Below are 18,049 nucleotides of genomic sequence, written 5' to 3' on the forward strand. Positions count from 1 at the left end.
CGAGAATGATCAGAAACGAAGTGCTCCTTGGAAAGGCAATACCAGACGATATTTCTGAGTGGCTTTCGATGTTGTTGAAGGGTGAACCCCCAGAACTATTATACTGCCATATTGGGTTGCTTGATGATTCCTTAGGAGGACATATCCTGATGACCCTATATGATAGGTTGATTGATCTAGAGAAACATGATCTAGAAGTGTACAATTCTATAATCCGTGCATTACCACGGTATAAGGGATGGCAGATAAAGACCAAATTTCTAAGGAACTCATTTCTGGAGCAGCCTTTCTCCTACGAAGATAAAACAGGGAAGAAAACCATCTACAAAGACAATTTGAGGGGATTTCTTCACCTCCTTAGAAATTGCAAGAGGCATGCCGCCATTTCTGTTGAGTTGTTCAGCTGCATCACTGGTCAGTACTTCAGGCGAATTGCCTCGGTTTTTAAAAAAGCGATGCACAAGGTTGGATGCCTTTAGAAATTGAATCTCCATTATAGACTTAACTAAGGTATACACTCAACCTGTAGTGCATAGTATGGCACAAAGTCTTAGGGATATTGAGAAAACTGAATTGCTTGCTAGCACATAATTTTGTCTAGAAAAAACATGTAATTGTTCATAACTGTTTACTTGTATGTTACTCTCCAATACTCACTGCATATACTTTAGGTTACCATGCAGAAAACATGATAAGTAATTAAACTTGTTAATGACACTGGATTAAGACAACAATGTTAGTTACAACTGATATAATGCATGTATAGTTTATTGTTAAGGACACTGGATTGTATGGCATAACTTGATTTAATATGGTGGTCCATTTTCACAATTCCTAGTTCTCAACTCAAATAGCCTTTTTACTGAATGCTTTTTTTACTACAGTGTTCCTTTTTAACGCACTTACTTTTGAGTATTTTGAAAGCCAAATATTCATGTATTACATTCTGAAGATCCAGTATTCTGCAGACTGTAATGTTATTAACCTTGGTGGGATGTTTTACCACTTTGTGCATCTTATAAGCTAATATCCCCTGCAGGCTTTACACAGAGCAATATTACGTAAATGAATTGCAGTCCGATGGCATTCCAGAAATGCAAAGGTCCAACCTTGTTTCATGTATAATACAGGTATCTTGGCCCATTCATTTCATGATTATTTTAGTTACATTGTAAATAGATAAGTAGATATCATATACTTACCATAACTCGCAGTTATCAACATATTATTTTCTTAGTACGCAACGTTTCAAACAGAATGGTTTTTGCTGAATGTTATAATCACCCTACCTTTTGGTGCTTATGCCGTACTGAATCTAGAAGCAATTATAGTTTCTATTTGTTCTGGAACTTCCTTATTTTTATCGTTTTTAGGCAGAGCCAGACACAATATAGTGACCGGATTCTGCACTCAATGGTGTCTTCTCATTTTTGGTTAAGTGTTTCAAACTTTGTCGTCATTAGTTTCTCCTTTTGTTCATTGTTCATGGTGAAATGAAGCATGGAATTAACTGGATCGTAGTGCTGAAAGACGGGCATATCCTGGGAAAGCCTACTTGTTGTTCATGACTAGTTTTGACCATTCTTTTGCTCATCTTTTTTTTGGTTGGCATGGAGTGAACTGTGAATGTTGTGACGACATGTCGTTATATCTTGTGGTTGTTGGTTTATAGGCTGTAGTATGGCCAGATGAACAATGTCGAAACTTGCAAAGAACGGCTTTTAGAACTTTTCATGCTTCTGCTGTTGAGATGTCCATGATTCCGCCCTGCCTTGTTGTTATATTGTTCATCTCCATGTTTTATACACTTGTTCTCAAACACTATTGTATGTGTCCTATTCTTTCTTCTGCACTCACCTGAGTATTTCTCTTGGTGATGTTTTTTGTTTGCAGATTTCTTGAAGCTATACGGTGGAAGTTTTCAAAGATGTTTAGTGACTATTCTAACGCCGTCTTAGCAGCAGAAAAGAGACCCAAGTTGAAGCCATAAAGTATAAAGGCGTTCCTAAAGGGCTGGTGACTGCTGACTTTTTTGGAAAGCTATATGAAAATCTTAACCATCCTGTTTAAGTCACATAGGCATTGGATCAATCACAGAAATGTGACGATTTTAATAGAACACAATGCTTATTCTTGCTGGCCTTTTAGCTGTAATTATTGTTATCCTTGATATTATGAGGTTTTGTGTGGCTCGACTTGTATAATTGTTGAGGTCGGTTTAACTACTTCATAATTTTGCTAATTATTTTTGTATTTCATTTCCTATTTTTTTGTTGAAATGCCCAAATTATTATCTATCTCTTTGCAGTAATTTGTGTCATTCCTGATTTTTTTAAGGAAAATATGGGAATTTTATTTTCTGTGCAATTGATACGACAATCCTTTGGAAAAACAGTATTAGTATCAATATGTTGTATTTCCAGAAAAAAATATCTTCCTTCCAACGTAATTTCCAAAATTGCTCCAAAATTCAAATGTAGTCAGGTGAAATGCAGGCTCCAAAATTCTAGAAGAAGAAGAAGAAGAAGAGTAGCAAGATCAGGAGAAGACCACGACGGCTCGCGTGAATGCCAGCCCCCTGGCTCGGAATCATCTGCGGCATGGCGCACTCCTCGCCGTTGAAGAAGACCTTGGTCGGGAACCCGTCGCCGCCAACCACGTCGACGTCGCCGGGGCCATTCTTTTTGGTGAAGGAGAGCACGGACTGCTGCTTCCCGGGCACGGGGTAGTCCACGCCGCTCACGTTGCTCTCCCTGAGCAGGAGCTCGAAGCCTTCCCTGCCCCGCATGAAGATGGCGCCGTCCCCGACGGCGGTGGCGTTGAAGGAGTAGGCCTGCTCGAACCCGCCGTACACCTTGTCGCCCATGACGACGGTGGCGAACCAGTCCCGCATGTCCGCGCCCTCCTCCCAGTTGAACAGCGTCACCCGCGCGCTCCACCCGCCGGTCGCGTCCGTAGCCACGTGCCAGTTCACGCTCACCCCGCAGTTGTCGCCGCATGGCATCGGGTTCGGCGGCGCGCCCAGCTCCTCGTCGTGATACCACTTGAGCGTCTCCTTGGCCCGCCACTCGAACGGCATCAGCAGCGCGTGCGGCGGCAGGAGCAGCGCCGGCGCCGTCGTGCTGCAGGTCGTCGTAGGCGCCGCCGGGGCGGGGCAGCCGCACGCGCAGGTGCTGCAGGGGATCACCGACTCGTTGTAGAAGGCGGAGAAGGACACGCAGCACAGCCTCCCACCCCACTCGCCTCCCGCGGACGAGCAAAGCATGGCCGAGAGGTTCCCAGGCGACGGCGCAGCGGTGAACGGCTTCGGCCACCGACACCTCCAAGAGCCGGAGTCGCGCCTTCTCTGCGAGGCCGAGTACTCGAAGCCCCCTGACATGCGCGTGTCGGGGGCGTGGAGACTGAGCGCCGGCGGCGTCCCGGTGTTGCCGGTACCCGAAGGGGCGGCACGGCGGGCGGAGGTCGCCCGTGTCCGCTCCTCCCTGACGGAGGAGCAGCGGAACCAGCCGAGATACGCGCCCGACAGCGAAACGCTGTGGATGCTGTAATTCCAGTGCCGCCGCGAGGAGCAGATCGCCTCCGTCAACGGCACCATTCCCCGCGGCCGCCTCAACACCGAAGGACGGCGCGAGTGGTGGGGCATCCCCAGCCGCACCCTCGACGCCGTCCTCGACCACATCGAGACCGGCAACGTGCCGCGGCTGGAGTACCCGACGCGGTCGTCCTTCTCTCGCCGTCGCGGCAGTTCCTGGATGCTGCGGCGAATGGAGCCGGGGTCTTCCTCGTCGTCGGGCTCTGGCTCGTCGGCCCTCCGCCCCGCCAGGCCCGAGCCGGAGGGTTACACCGCTCGGACGTCGCGCTCGCAGCGGCACCCTCGCCATCAACGAGCCCTCACCACCAGCGACGGCACCGGCGAGGCGCTCTCCGCGCCTGGTCCGGCCGAAGCCCGAGCCGGGCTTGCTCCCTGTGAAGCCGGAGCACGTCGACATGGTGGCCCCCGACGACGAGTCCTCCCTCAAATGGGCGAGGGAGGACTACGTCCACGAGCAGGTGCACCGCCAGCGCCAGGCGTACCCAGGCCCGTAGCCGCGCGGAGGAGGGCGGCGTTATCGTCATCGATAGCGACGATGAGGGTGAGGTCGGGCCGTCAAGCGCCCCACCACGTGTTGGCGACTCCGTCCAGGGCTGCAGTAGGGGCGCCGCAGGCGAGGCGCGTGACTACGACGACGATGACGACGGCGACGGCGGCGACCATACCCGCTTCTACAGGCTTCTCGGCATGTAGACGACGGTGGCGGCTAGGCTTTAGTTTCTTTTTTAAGTTAGGCGTGTTTTTACGTTTTTGTACAAATTTCGATGAAGTATGGCTGAGTTCCTGCAAAAATCGCCGAGTTTGCAAAAAAATGAAACGAACTCCGTCGAACCCGCGGCAACCGTGTGCTTATGACTGGGAGCGAACCGAACCCCAGGGGCCAATCTAGCGCCGGTTCGCCCTCAGGCCGCTCTTTTTCGGCGCCCTGGGGGGCCGAACGGCTGGAGATGCTCTTACTGGTTTCCAATCTGTAATGTTAAACATAATAAACAGAAGCTGGGCATGCTATTAGAGCTTCAACCACTTGGATAAACATCTGAAACAGAGTCTGTCAAATAGAATAGTTGTGCGCAAGGAATTTTCTTTGGTGAGATTACATGGGTTAGGGTCTGGCGCATACAGTCTGCCCTTCTGTTCTTCTTGCATCAACTAGGATCGAGCTCTTGCAAGTTGCAACATCACAAATTTGGTACAGAGAAAGACAGGGTCAACTGTCCATGTCCATTTTACTTCAAGATCGGAGCTTGTCCTCATGGCGATCGCTGCTCCTGCATCCATAACAAGTCAAGCAGGAACATGTATCACATCAGCGTCCTGAAAGGATTACACCCGGTCCCAGGGTTGGTGCTCAAGGCCAGCCGATAGATCCCCGCAAGATGCAGGAGAGCATTCTGAAGATTTTTATGTGGATATCTTCAAGGAACTGACTAAGTTTGGTGAGATTGAGACCCTCATCGTCTGTGACAACCTTTCTGACACATGATAAGCAGTGTGTATCTCCAGCTGAGAGAAGAAGATCAGGCGGCGGCAGCAGCAGCAGCTCATACGGTCCTTCAGGGACGCTTTTACTCTGGTCCCCTAATGGAGATAATTTGGCTAACGATGGTTCATGCTTATTCTGTAGTGACACTGAAACAGTTCAACATCTTTTTTCTGACTGCTGTGTGGCCAAGTTTCCATGGTCTGTACTTGCTGAGTTTTTTCTCTCTGTGATATATATACTACTACAGTCTACACTGGATATATCATTCTCAATAAAGGAAAAAATTGGGGTGGAACCAGAGGAACCCCTTTCTTTTTAAGAAAAAAAGAGAGGAATAATTGCTCCAAAATTCAAATGTAGTCAGGTGAAATGCAGGCTCCAAAATTCTACAAGAAGAAGAAGAAGAAGAAGAAGAAGAAGAGTAGCAAGATCAAGAGAGCACCACGACGGTTCGCGTGAATGCCAGCCCCCTGGCTTGGAATCATCTGCGGCATGGCGCACTCCTCGCCGTTGAAGAAGATCTTGGTCGGGAACCCGTCGCCGCCAACCACGTCGACGTCGCCGGGGCCATTCTTTTTGGTGAAGGAGAGCACGGACTGCTGCTTCCCGGGCACGGGGTAGTCCACGCCGCTCACGTTGCTCTCCCTGAGCAGGAGCTCGAAGCCTTCCCTGCCCCGCATGAAGATGGCGCCGTCCCCGACGGCGGTGGCGTTGAAGGAGTAGGCCTGCTCGAACCCGCCGTACACCTTGTCGCCCATGACGACGGTGGCGAACCAGTCCCGCATGTCCGCGCCCTCCTCCCAGTTGAACAGCGTCACCCGCGCGCTCCACCCGCCGGCCGCGTCCGTGGCCACGTGCCAGTTCACGCTCACCCCGCAGTTGTCGCCGCACGGCATCGGGTTCGGCGGCGCGCCCAGCTCCTCGTCGTGATACCACTTGAGCGTCTCCTTGGCCCGCCACTCGAACGGCATCAGCAGCGCGTGCGGCGGCAGGAGCAGCGCCGGCGCCGTCGTGCTGCAGGTCGTCGTAGGCGCCGCCGGGGCGGGGCAGCCGCACGCGCAGGTGCTGCAGGGGATCACCGACTCGTTGTAGAACGCGGAGAAGGACACGCAGCACTGCGGCGGCTTGGACAGTTTGGTGTCGTCGACGGTCATGTTGCACACCGCCTGCCACGTCGCGACGGCGAGCGTCGTGGAGACGAGCCCGCTCGGGTCCGGGAACTCCGTGGGGCTCACCAGCGCCGGCTGCCCGCACGCGTACGCCTGGTTAAGCGGTGAGGCGCCGGCGACCCTGAAGTTGGCCGGGGCGTGCGGCCTGGCTGTCCGGTTCAGGTCCGGCGGCATCTTGTACACCTCCATCTGGAACGCCGACTTGGACTGCGCCTCGTCCATGGTCTTGGGCAGGATGGTGCCGTTCCTGCAGCAGTGCTCGATCTGGCCGAGGGACGTGTCGTCGCGCCGCGACGGCGGCAGGTCGTGCACCACCGGCCGGCGCTCGCAGTTGAGCACCTTGGAGAAGTCGAGGTCCTTGTAGTACTGCCCCTGCGGGCCGTAGAGGCAGCCCCTCGTGTCCACCTCCCGCGGGTAGGCGCCTCTGATGGAGTTGATGAACTCGCCGCGCCGCCACTCCCACGACAGCTCCCACCCGTCGAGGCGGCCCATCGGCGCGTTGTTCTCGAGCGTCACCAGCGCCAGGTACGTGGTCTCGTGCGCCTGGAGCACGTCGTAGGTGATGACGAGGTCGCCGGTGACGCGCGGGAGGTAGGCGTTCCCGGCCGCCGGCGGCACGGCCGAGGGCTGGTCTGGCGCAATCAGCACGCAGCACGCGGAGAGGACACTCGGCGCGGTGGCGACAGGCAAGCAGGAGTACGCGGGGTCGGCCAGCGAGATCGCGGACGGGAGCGTCACGACCGGCTCTGGCCCGGCGAACAGCGTCCCGACCAGCTTCACCGTCGCCTGTATCCTGGTAAGGTCGCCGGCTGTGGCGATCGGCGTGAGGAGGTCCGTCTGCGGGTTCCCAGACAAGGTCGTCGCGCCGCCTCCGGCAGCCGTGGTGTTGTACGGCAGGTCGTCCCCGAAGGTGAGCACGGCGCCGTCGAGACTGACAAGAATCTCGCCGTGCGCGAAGGCGACCAGCAGCGCCCACGAGGGGAGCGTGCGGACGCCGTTGTTGAGGACGGTGGCGCTGGCGCTGAAGGAGTAGGGCTGCCTGCCGGCCGCGGCGGCGGCGGGGTCCACGAACGGCCTGATCCTTTGGTGGGCCTCGGGGGTGTAGGTGAGGAAGACGCCGTTGCAACCCACGTCGGCAGGCGCCGGCGCCGGCACCGGCTGTGCCGCCGCAAGCGCGACGAAGAGGAGGAAGACGAGGGCGAGGCGAGCGTGCATGGCCTCCATGGTCGTGGTCGTCGACCACAAGCGGCAACGGGTTTTCTTCTGCCCCGCTGCTTGATTCTTGGCGGGAACGGGTGCAATTAAGCTAGCTCCAGAGCGCATGGCAGTGGGCGAGGAACGAGTCGTTGTCTGAACTGTCCCCAGGTAGAAGCGCAGGATAAATCCAAGCAGACGCAGGTCACACAGCCAGAACCAGGTTGACAAGGTCGGGTTAAAAATGAAATGATGGATGGGTATGCACCCACTTGCAAGAAGCTGCTGACTGTCGGAAGCAGGCCATGAAATTGTCTGCATCTTCCTCTTTAATTTTCAAATGTGAAATAGCAGGGCGGGTGACATATGGATCAGTTTGGTTGTTCTCATCTTTTAATTTTTAGTGGTGGCCGGCTGCTCAACGCGGTGTCACTGCCCATCCTAGCTATTCGATTCGGTTGGATTTTCCATTTGGACTCGGTGATTATAAAATGCACATAAACCTGCCAAGTGATGCAAGATTTTTCAAATCCCGCCAAGCCTAAACAGGCCCCCAAGATAGCGCCAAGATGATTTTTTAAGGGCTAACACAATGCCCTTTCGTTGCAACGCGATATAAATATTGTACTATGTTAATTTATGATTTATCTGCCCGTGATTTGCCTTATACTTATTTTGACGAGAAGTTTAGTAACTAAGTTGAAGTGAAATTGATTCAAAAGGTAAGTAAATTAAGTTGATTATCAGAAGAAAAAAAGTTAGACATGAAACTTTGCATTCTTTTTAAGTAGTGAGTATAGAGATAGAGATAAAGACAGATATATAGATAGTAGAGAATGCGGGATCAAGATTTTTAGAGAGATGGTGGAAGGATGTTCCTTGACAAATTTAATGAAGCTCCTTGAGCACCATCCTCTCTCATTGCGTCCAACAGCAACTAGACACACAGGGACGATCCGACTGGCCAGACCATTCGTAAAATGTAACGCGTGGTACTTTAGTAGTCGTTTTCTGAATATGTGGAGATTCCCCTAAATTTGTGGGCTTCTTTTTGATAAAAAGTGAACATTTTTAACACGGAAATAGTTTCAAAAGTTTGAAGCTTTTCCAAAAAAAAATCATTTTTTTGACATTTTGAATATTTTTTCAAAAATGTGAAAATAAATTGAATTTTCTGAAAATTTGGAGCATTTATTAGAAAATATGAATGAATTTAGAAATTGTGAACATGTTTGAAGAATTTAAAAAATTAAGAAAAAGAAGTACAATTTTTGGAAAAAATGTGAATAGTTTTGAAATTGCTAAGATTTTTTACAAACACGCACAATTATAAAAACCAAATTTGATATTCCAAACATTTTAGAAAATTGCAAGCATTGTTGTAAACGCAAAAATAAATTTGGAAACATTCTCTCTCCAGCCGGCCACATTGATTGGTGTTTTCGTTTTGATTTTCCGATCTAAGATCGGTTTGCATCACCCACCGCCGCCGTCGACCATCGCGCGCCTCCATACTGACATCGGCGCATCCAACCGGCCTCCGCTCCAACCCGACGGCCTCGTCGCAATCCATCAAACGCCGAATCATGCAGACAGATCGAGATGCCTAAGCGGCGTCGGCAGCTCACCTACGATGGTGGCACCGGCAGCAAAAGGCAGCGGTGGAAGAGGAAGCACCTCTACCTGGCGGCTGGCGCTGGACGACTGCCACAAGGGCTTCACCGTCTACAATATTGACCCCGACACTCTTATGCAAGATGACGAGGCCACCGACGACATGTAGGAAGTGGTTTTCCGGCTGGCGGCACCCGTGCCCTGGTGCGAGATGAAGTTCGGCGCGCTCGGCAACAACATCTTCATCGCCACCAACCCACACTGCGGACAGAACCCCACCCTCGTCTACGACACCGACACGGCGCTGCTCGCCATCAGGCCCCGTCTAGGACTGGACGTCCGAGCGAGCTTTTCGGCTCGGCCCGAAGCTCGCTGCAGCTCGGCCCGTTACAGCTCGGCCCGATACAATAAACGAGCGAGCTCAGTTGTGAAAAGAGGCCCGATTCCCGACCGAGCCGAGCCGAGTTTCGCCCAGTCCAACTCGGTGACTCGCTCGAGGCCCAACCCAATTTGTCCATCTCCATCGCGCGCAACACATTAGGGCACGAGAGACGCAGAGAGAGCGTCGCCTCCCCCTTTCTCTGCTCTGTGCTGCCTCGCCCTTTCCCTGCTTTGCGCCACAAAGTTGGATCGACGGCGACGAGCGACGCCGCATTTCCTAACCGCACCGACATCAATGGGCTCGACGGCGACGGGCGACGCCAACTTTCCTCACCACATCGACGACGACGGGCGATGCCAACATTTTTTCATTTTTTATGTAAAAGTGGAAAGTGTTATGCTATACAAAAGTTCTTTGTTTGGCGGTCAATATTTGATATTTTGTTGTGTAAAGTTCAAAAGAAGTTCTGTCCAAAATACAGTAAAAATGCTGCCCAATTCTTCCTCTCATATTTGTTACATTGTTACAATTTTCGTAGAAGAATTCATAGAAGAAAGCTTATTTTTCATTACTATGACCATTTCTTAAAACAATAGATTGCTGGATGTTTCAGTTTTAACAATATAAACTGTTTGTATTTTAAAATATGGGTTTAATTGCTGGAAAGAAATCAAGACCGTGGATTATCTCTAGTCCTAATGGACGAGTTGGTTGAATAGTCCCACCACTTTCGTCTGGGTTTTTTCGTCCGGTTTATTTTCATCTCACATCCCACCACCACTAGTAGAATGCCCGTGCGTTGCCACGGGCTTTTGAAATATATATTGTTGGAGTTTTATAAATATAGCGCATGTTAAATTTCACATATACTCCTTTATATTTCACATGTACTATAAGTTACGTCTATATATATCCATATGTAGTCCATATTGAAATCTCTAAAAAGACATTTAGAAATGGAGGGAGTAGAAAATAGGCACAATCGGGTAATAATTGAAGTTCAGTTAACTTGCAATGTAAATTGATAATAAAAAAGGCAATTTGATGATGTATAACATATAGGGTGATTATTCAACTAAAAATCTGTTACAAATTAAGATCTACTTGATGCTCTTAAGAAATTCTCACACTATATCAGGAATGTTGTTCTTAGCTTCATTCGCATGATATTTTAGCAAGTGTAATAAAAAACATCTGCCGCAACTCATACCCATCAGATCACAGCACGTAACACACGGAGATATGATATTTGATGAATATTTAATGGACGCAACAATGAAGAAAATATAATGAACAAAGATAAAATTATAGAGCAAGCCTAGCGAATCAAGTTCCGCCGGGCACATAACACGACTTAAGCTTATTGTTACTATTCTAGTTTCCAATAAATGCCAACTTTTAAATATCAAATGCTCGAGAAATGAAAGTTCGAAAATTAATTTATCCTTGTAGTTGCATGTCACTATGCGGTAACCATTGGGAAATAAATAACATGACTAATTTACTAAAACTGTCAAAATTTAATTTCTATAGTGTAAAATATATTGATAAGATCGTCAAAACAACCAAATTGGACCATTATCAAACAGCCACAACCCACCGCCGAGAGCAAACACAAAAATATATGAACAAGATATAGCTAATATGGGATATTGACCTCATGCCTCCCCCATAGTACAGCCATGAAATGCATATGCACGTCCATGTATTCCTAATACTACATTTCTACTATACCTAGAGTCATCATTCAAAACACAACAACACAAATTAAGAGCAGTTGTACTTCTGTTGGATATTTTGTTGAACATTCCGCATGGAAGTCGAAGTAGTAGATTGAAGGTGACTGAGCCTGCAGGTTGAAGAAAACATCTAAACCTAAACCTAAACCTGAACATAAGAAACAAAATAAGGACAATTTATAAGAAACAAAAAAGTGATGAAGCACACACGTACAATCCCGCACAGAAGGTAAGACGCAATTACACCATGATTTACTCACAAAATGGAACTAAGAAAGCACACCAATCAGGTAAATGAGGCATCATCCCCCGTTCAAGTCTCTGATGTCATTTAGGCCCAACAATAATAATGTAGACCTTCACATCAAAGCATCATGCACTCAAAAATATTAAGTAGATCAATCTATTGTATTATTAGCATACAAAATCACTCAACTAAATGAAAGTGTGAGAAACATCCTACAGGATTGGACCTAAAAGAACTAATACACCAACAAACATAAGCATTCGATAATTACCTATTCTTCTTATTTATTTGTAGGATTTTCATACTATACCAGGGTTGGGGGCGGCGAAGAAGTAGATATTGAGGAGGCATCATCAATCTGTATTGTGAACAGTAGGTCGCTGCTCGATCATCTTAGTGTGAGGGGCCACACCATGCGTATACCATTGTAGGATACTACAAAAAGGATAAAATTTCATTTAACGTAAGTGCATAACAATAGTAAGTCGTTCAAGGGAAATCATATCAAGTAAAGGAATTAATGTTGCCCTTATTCATAAAGGAATGCCTACTCATTTTGAAAATAGTATGCATACTCATTGTCCAAGGGCGGACCATGAGAAATAGTCTATCTATGAAATCAAACACTCACCAAAAAACATTAAGATTCTTGACTTCCTCCTTTGATAATAAGATCAATTTGTAGCAAGTCTTAAACCAAACAAGATGTGAAGCAACAAGTGATATACCTGATTGTCTTCCGCTTTGTGTCTTTTCTTCTTTTCATTTCTCTCTCGGTAGCAACCACCGTGATACCTACCCTCCATGTTGTGTTTTCTCCATTTAAGTGCTCAACAAACAATATTGTCGTCTTCCTAAACCTTCATCCATCTATGCTTTTCATGGCATTATTGTGTTCTCCATCCCCCCATAACGCATCAATGTCATATTCAACTCCGATTATCATCTCTCGTGGTTCACTGTCGGCTTTTATAATAAACAGTAGTGCAATAAATATCTCACATATTATTATGAATAACAAATGGGAATTTACCCATTCCTCCCGGTAGACCAGTCTCTCTGGTTATCTAAAACCAGCCACAAAGGAAACCAGTTTGTAATCCAAGAAATGCCGAAACAACCTAAAAAGCATAAGCACAGTAGTATAAGTTAGAAGGTGGAACTAAGCAGAACAAAATGCATTGTATAGACCAAATACAGTTCTCAATCACATTCGAAAGATAAACCCAGACGAGAAATATCGTTGTAGTTGGTTCCCCTATACGAGGAATCACATCGCACCACTCAAGTTTATTTCCTTGTCACACTTGTTACATTAGGGTTGTCTTAAGTTTGATTTAATTGCCTCTCTTGTGGACCAAGAAAATTACACATACAACTGAATCAAAGCATGATCAACAAGTAACTGCCAAATATAGATCAGATATATGAAACCGCTATAACATAACATAGTGATTCATAAGAGATGTGCACCTGGGCAAGGCATTGTGATAGATTCAGCACACGGGGTCTTCCGTCTAGCTAGAAGGCTGTGTTGTGCTTAGCCCACAACGTCTTCCTCTCCTCTGGTGGTGTGCTCTGCCTACGTGCTCTTCGGCATGCATTCATCTCTTGCCTCAGCTCGGCTGACTTATTTTTATTGGCTCCCCTTCTGTTGGCATTCGTCTCGTTCCTCTCCTTGGCTGTAAGATTTTTCCTAACTTCCCTTTGGTTTGCATTCCTCTCTTTGTTAGTTTTATTTTGTCTAGTTGATTTTCAACGTGCAGTCATTTCTCATCTCTGCTAGGTTGTTAGACTATCTCTCCATGCTTTATCACGGTATCGCCTTTGTTGCTTTTTGTCTTGTATAACACTTGCATACAAAGCAATGTGTTCAACACCATTTGGTGTTCCTTGAAGTGTTGTAGGGATTTCTGCACGGACAATGTATAAATTGCTAAATCTAAGACCCCAATTAGACGCAATATACCAAGCACATTGGTTAGACTTAACCAGTCTAGATCTATAGATAATCATACTCCAATGAAAAAAATGTCGTGTGATGGTGATACCATTTGATATTGCCACATGATCTTTTGGCTCCAATGTTGGGACCATAATGTCCTTGGAAAGCATTGTAGATGATTGGGTGGATCATTCACATATGAACATATCAGATGACTGTTCCACAACAACTGTTAAAATCACAAGCTCGGTTACAAATTTTCAGTACGTCCTATATCCACACACTTCTTGAGAAAATACATACTCCCTCCGATCAGAAATAAGTTTCGTGGTTTTAGTTCAAATTTTTAAACTAAAACCATGACACTTATTTCCGACCGGAGGGATTACCTTTTTTACCCAATATTAGATAGGTGTTCTGTATACTGTGACATCTTAATTATAAGCCGGTGTTGCAAGGTAATGATCAACTGCTTTTGAGCCTTGAGACTGTGATTCATAAAATAAATAAATAAAGCTAATGCTACCATGTAAGGCAATAAGGATGTCACATAGGCTGCAACTTCAATTATTTGAGAAACTGATAATCCTAGGATACTTTTAGGGCTCTATGAAGGTTGGTGTGGATAATCCCAATTTACACAAAAGGTAGTGCCTGACATATGTTTGCACATAGTTTACTATGACTAATCACTCTGTGATGAGATCGAAAACATATGTTGTTGGCTAGTAGCTTGTATTTTAGAAATAGAAACATAGTTTGACCTTCAGGTGACTCCGTCAATACCTCATGTAGAAAACCAATCATATAGGTATATAACGGAATAGAAAACAGAAATCTCACCAAGCGAGACAGGATATGTATGACCCATCTAATTTTGATGCCAATTATGTTGTGGCCGCTCCCAACCTTGAAGCAATGATCTTTCTTGGAATTCTTCCAGTTCTGCATATGAAGTAAGATTTAGAATGGCAGGGTTTATAAAATTAGGGGCAAGCCAGTCAAAGGATAAGTGGCATTTGAGAAAAATAATGTGACAAGAATTAATGAGACAATTTTGATAGTGCATCAACATGAGGTAGATATAAACGGATTGGAAAACATAAACTATGAAAGAGTAGCAATCACGAAGGAAACAATTAGGCACTAATTTAATGTTGAACCCAATGTAAATTCTCATCAACTGCAGACATCAGAATACCATGCATCACTTTATTTGTTTGCAAAGTAGAAAGTTTGAGCAGTTAACACTTCCATTTTATATGACAAAGTTTATTTTTCTCCTGTAGCCATCCACATTTTCTCACATGAAGGTGCATTCAGCAATAATTTAATTAGATATATCCAGATAACAAAGATACATCAAAAAAATTCTCAAAACAAATATCTCTCGCTTTCTCAACTGTAACTATGTTTACACATGTAGCAGAAAAAGTGGGAGAAATACTTAAGCTACTACAGTACAAGACTATTAGAGGTAGCACCGGTGGAGCTCTCTCCATAGGGAGAAGTGCCCGCCCACCATTTATTTCTGGCAAAAGATACTCTAGTATACACGCTCGATCGATGGATGATAGGTGCAATAAATCGATCAATCTTTGATGTTGGACCGTGACTTGTGAGAAGGCTCCTTATTTGGGTCGTGCCCTTACCGCGCGCGCGCACGCACGCACACACGACGCACACGACGCACACCCTGGCGCTAGCGGCTAGCAACAAGAGCAGTGGTCGGCTGGCTGCAACCAAGCCAACAGTGGTGGCCGGCAGCAAGGAAGTCTCACGGGCTGTAGTCTCGGCTGCCCTACCTCGATTTTTTTTTGTACTAGCATCTAAAATGCCCGTGCGTTTGCCACGGGCCTTCTTCTTTCCTGATTGCACATATAAATTAAAATGCACGCCACTTGTAATGTAATTCCACGGTGTATACACAGTGGGCAATGATAATTATCTATTAAAAACTAAGATCTACTTTCCCAAACGAACGAAAATTTGGGTCCCCTCCGCCGACGTCCTTAACTGGAAGTTATGCTGATAATGGAGCATGTTTGAAACAAAGTTATGCTGATAACTCGAAGAAAACGAGTAAGCAAACATGAGTATCTCACAACCACAAAGGAACAAACATGACTTATTCCCATCCGTTTTTTTTCGTGGCTACGCCTCTCCGAGGATCATTGGATTTGTCTTTCACAATGACCATCAAGATGGCTTTGTAAGGAACATGCTGGCACCTGATAGCTTATCATTTATCAAATTATCTACATATTTTTTAGTATAAGATAGTTTCAACAGACAAATTATGCCCCTATCAAAAGAAAAGAAGAACACAAGAATTTTTAAATAGACAGACCAAAATGTTTATGATGTTAACTCTAATAGAGTGAAGATTATGTCAAAGTCTCATGCATTGATTTTAAATCTCAATTAAATACAGCTAGATACCCATTGTTAACAAAATAATCACCAAATAGTTATCAAGCGAATATCAAGTGAGAACATATTGGCACACTCCAAGAATAATTGTAGTTATGTTAAAAAAGAAAAAATTGCGATTAAGTAAAAGGAAAAATCTGCTTAGTTAATTAACAACTTATCTCACAAGGTTTTTGATCAGGTAAGCACACCTACAACTCATGTATTGATGTTATATTTCTTATTACAACCCGTTTTAAAAGTTCAGAAGCTTCCGTGAGAACAATTCAAGGACATTCTTCAGTAGTACTCACCTTTAAGCTGCAGTTTTTCTATTCCTGCGTAGATATCCACATGGTGTACCCAGGATCCTGCGAACAATTTTAACTCCACCCTAAAGGTAAACAGAACTTGACATGGTTTCCGTTGAGAAACCCTGCTACATACATTGTCAAAGTTTCAATAGGCCAATATTAAACTCTGAAAGAGGACTAAACTCCCACTATTTCGACAAGAATATATTTATATGAGACACAATTTTCTGTAACAGAATGTCATAACTGAAAATGGCTTATTGTTTACTATAAAATATGAGCCTGAACAACATAATTTAATCCCTAGACTAGAGGAACACTACGGACCATACCCTGTTCTGAACCACTGGTGTCGGTGTGGCGCACCACCGCAAACACCTCTCTTGTTGTGTTGTGCATCACCTAAGGTACTACGCACCGGTTAGCGCCATCTTGATATTCCCTATTTTACAAAGATGGACATCACATGGGAACGAAATTCTACCAACTCCATCAAGAAACGACCACATTAAGAACTCGAGTTATAGGAAGAAATTTCAGCATTAGTGAAAAGGAAATGGACAAAATATTGTATTACAGCTACAGAGCTACAATGTTGCATTACAGGTACGGAACTACAATATATCTCCAATATAAAAATTGGGTAATTAATTCCATACCGGATAACGAATTAACGTGCAGTAATTGTGTTGTACGCTTATTGTGGACATCAAAATCTAGATTAGTTACCCATACATGCACACAAAAACCCTCCCATACTATGTTTATCTGTTGAACCATTTCATCAGGGCAGTCTACTAACCTACACATTCAGGAACTTCTAGCCATATCTATTGTGTTCATCGATTCAGGCTGATCTTCCTTTGCTTTGGTCTACTGTGTTGTTCCTTCTTTCCCGAATAAATACCAATGTCAACGGTGGATACACAAATTTTGTGGAGAGACACCTTGGTGCTGCAAGATCTGAAGAAACAGGCTGACCTTGCGGCTGCATGTATAGTGTTTATCATGGCTTTAATTAACCCGCTGCCATGATCAGACCCATTGCATATGTCTCAGTTGAACAACAATACGCTACATAAGAGTACTCATGTATTCTCCACATAATCTAAAAACCATACGATCTTCACTTAAACCGCTTTCTGAACAAAACTAATGTCATAACAAAAGTCATGACGGTGAACGGTAAGCAGCAGCAGCACGAACACACAGGGCGGCCAGCCACAGAACAACATCATCAGTACGGGCCGGCCACAAGCACACGGGGCCGACGGCGGGTAATAACAGCACCTACAACATGACGGGGCGGCGTCCTCTCGCTGGTAAACCTAACCCTAGCTCGCCGGCCCAGGCAAATTGGGTGAGCCAGAGAAAGAGGACTGACCTAGCCGTCGCCTCCGCCGAGGACCACGGGGAATCGCTGGGGGGAGCCGCCCTCGTCTTCCGTCGAGCACCAGCAGAGACATAGGGGCGGCGGGTTTCGACTTTTGATCCAGGTGGATGGGCGAAGAGGAGAACGAGAGGGATCTGTAGAGAGGCACAGGATCTCGGCTGCGGCGAAGGCGACTCCTCTCGGATATCGATGCCGGCTCCTCGATAGCCTCTCGGCGGCGGAGCGGGAGGCGGGGCGGCGGCGGTGGAGTGGGAGAAAGAGGGAAAGAGAGAGGTCGCAGCGGGAGGGGGTGGATCGAGAGGAGGGGTCGCAGCGGGAGGGAGAGAGAGAGAGGGAGCGATCGTTGGGTTTTTTTTGGCACCGATTTTTTTCGCAGAAGGATGGGAGGATGACGAAAATAAAACGGAGGTGGGAGGATGGCGAAAATAAACCAGTAAAAATAAACCGCACGGACTATTCATCAAGTCGTCCATTAGGAGTAGAGATATCTCCTGATGTTGGTTTTTTATTCTCATAATAAAAACTTTCTTAACCTTTCAAAATTTTCCTAACTAGATACGTTACA

The 18,049-nt window shown here is 46.3% G+C and overlaps 2 protein-coding genes and 1 long non-coding RNA gene across 7 annotated transcripts; all 3 read right to left on the reverse strand.

The window, feature by feature from the left end:
- Nucleotides 1-2,480: 2,480 nt before the first annotated feature.
- On the reverse strand, nucleotides 2,481-3,989 carry LOC119360544. Its single transcript, XM_037626137.1, has one exon. The coding sequence runs from the start codon at nucleotides 3,987-3,989 to the stop codon at nucleotides 2,481-2,483; it is 1,509 nt and encodes a 502-aa protein (XP_037482034.1).
- A 1,455-nt stretch (nucleotides 3,990-5,444) lies between these two features.
- LOC119367219 (COBRA-like protein 7) lies at nucleotides 5,445-7,491 on the reverse strand. The gene has a single exon (XM_037632797.1). The coding sequence runs from the start codon at nucleotides 7,466-7,468 to the stop codon at nucleotides 5,462-5,464; it is 2,007 nt and encodes a 668-aa protein (XP_037488694.1). The 5' UTR covers nucleotides 7,469-7,491; the 3' UTR covers nucleotides 5,445-5,461.
- Nucleotides 7,492-10,953: 3,462 nt separating this feature from the next.
- Nucleotides 10,954-17,785, reverse strand: LOC119362284. 5 transcript variants are annotated; one of them, XR_005173287.1, is made up of 7 exons: nucleotides 17,476-17,785; nucleotides 16,092-16,533; nucleotides 14,209-14,310; nucleotides 13,472-13,594; nucleotides 12,894-13,333; nucleotides 12,149-12,541; nucleotides 10,954-11,855 (listed from the first exon to the last, which is right to left on the reverse strand). It is a non-coding gene; the product is annotated as an uncharacterized LOC119362284 (long non-coding RNA). The 5 variants fall into 5 exon arrangements; XR_005173288.1 differs by lacking the exon at nucleotides 17,476-17,785 and having other exon boundaries at nucleotides 16,092-16,213; nucleotides 16,424-17,454; XR_005173289.1 differs by lacking the exon at nucleotides 17,476-17,785 and having other exon boundaries at nucleotides 10,954-11,321; nucleotides 11,434-11,855; nucleotides 16,092-17,454.
- Nucleotides 17,786-18,049: the final 264 nt, after the last annotated feature.

This window comes from Triticum dicoccoides, chromosome 2B (assembly GCF_002162155.2).
Source record: "Triticum dicoccoides isolate Atlit2015 ecotype Zavitan chromosome 2B, WEW_v2.0, whole genome shotgun sequence".
In the NCBI taxonomy this organism is placed as follows: domain Eukaryota; kingdom Viridiplantae; phylum Streptophyta; class Magnoliopsida; order Poales; family Poaceae; genus Triticum; species Triticum dicoccoides.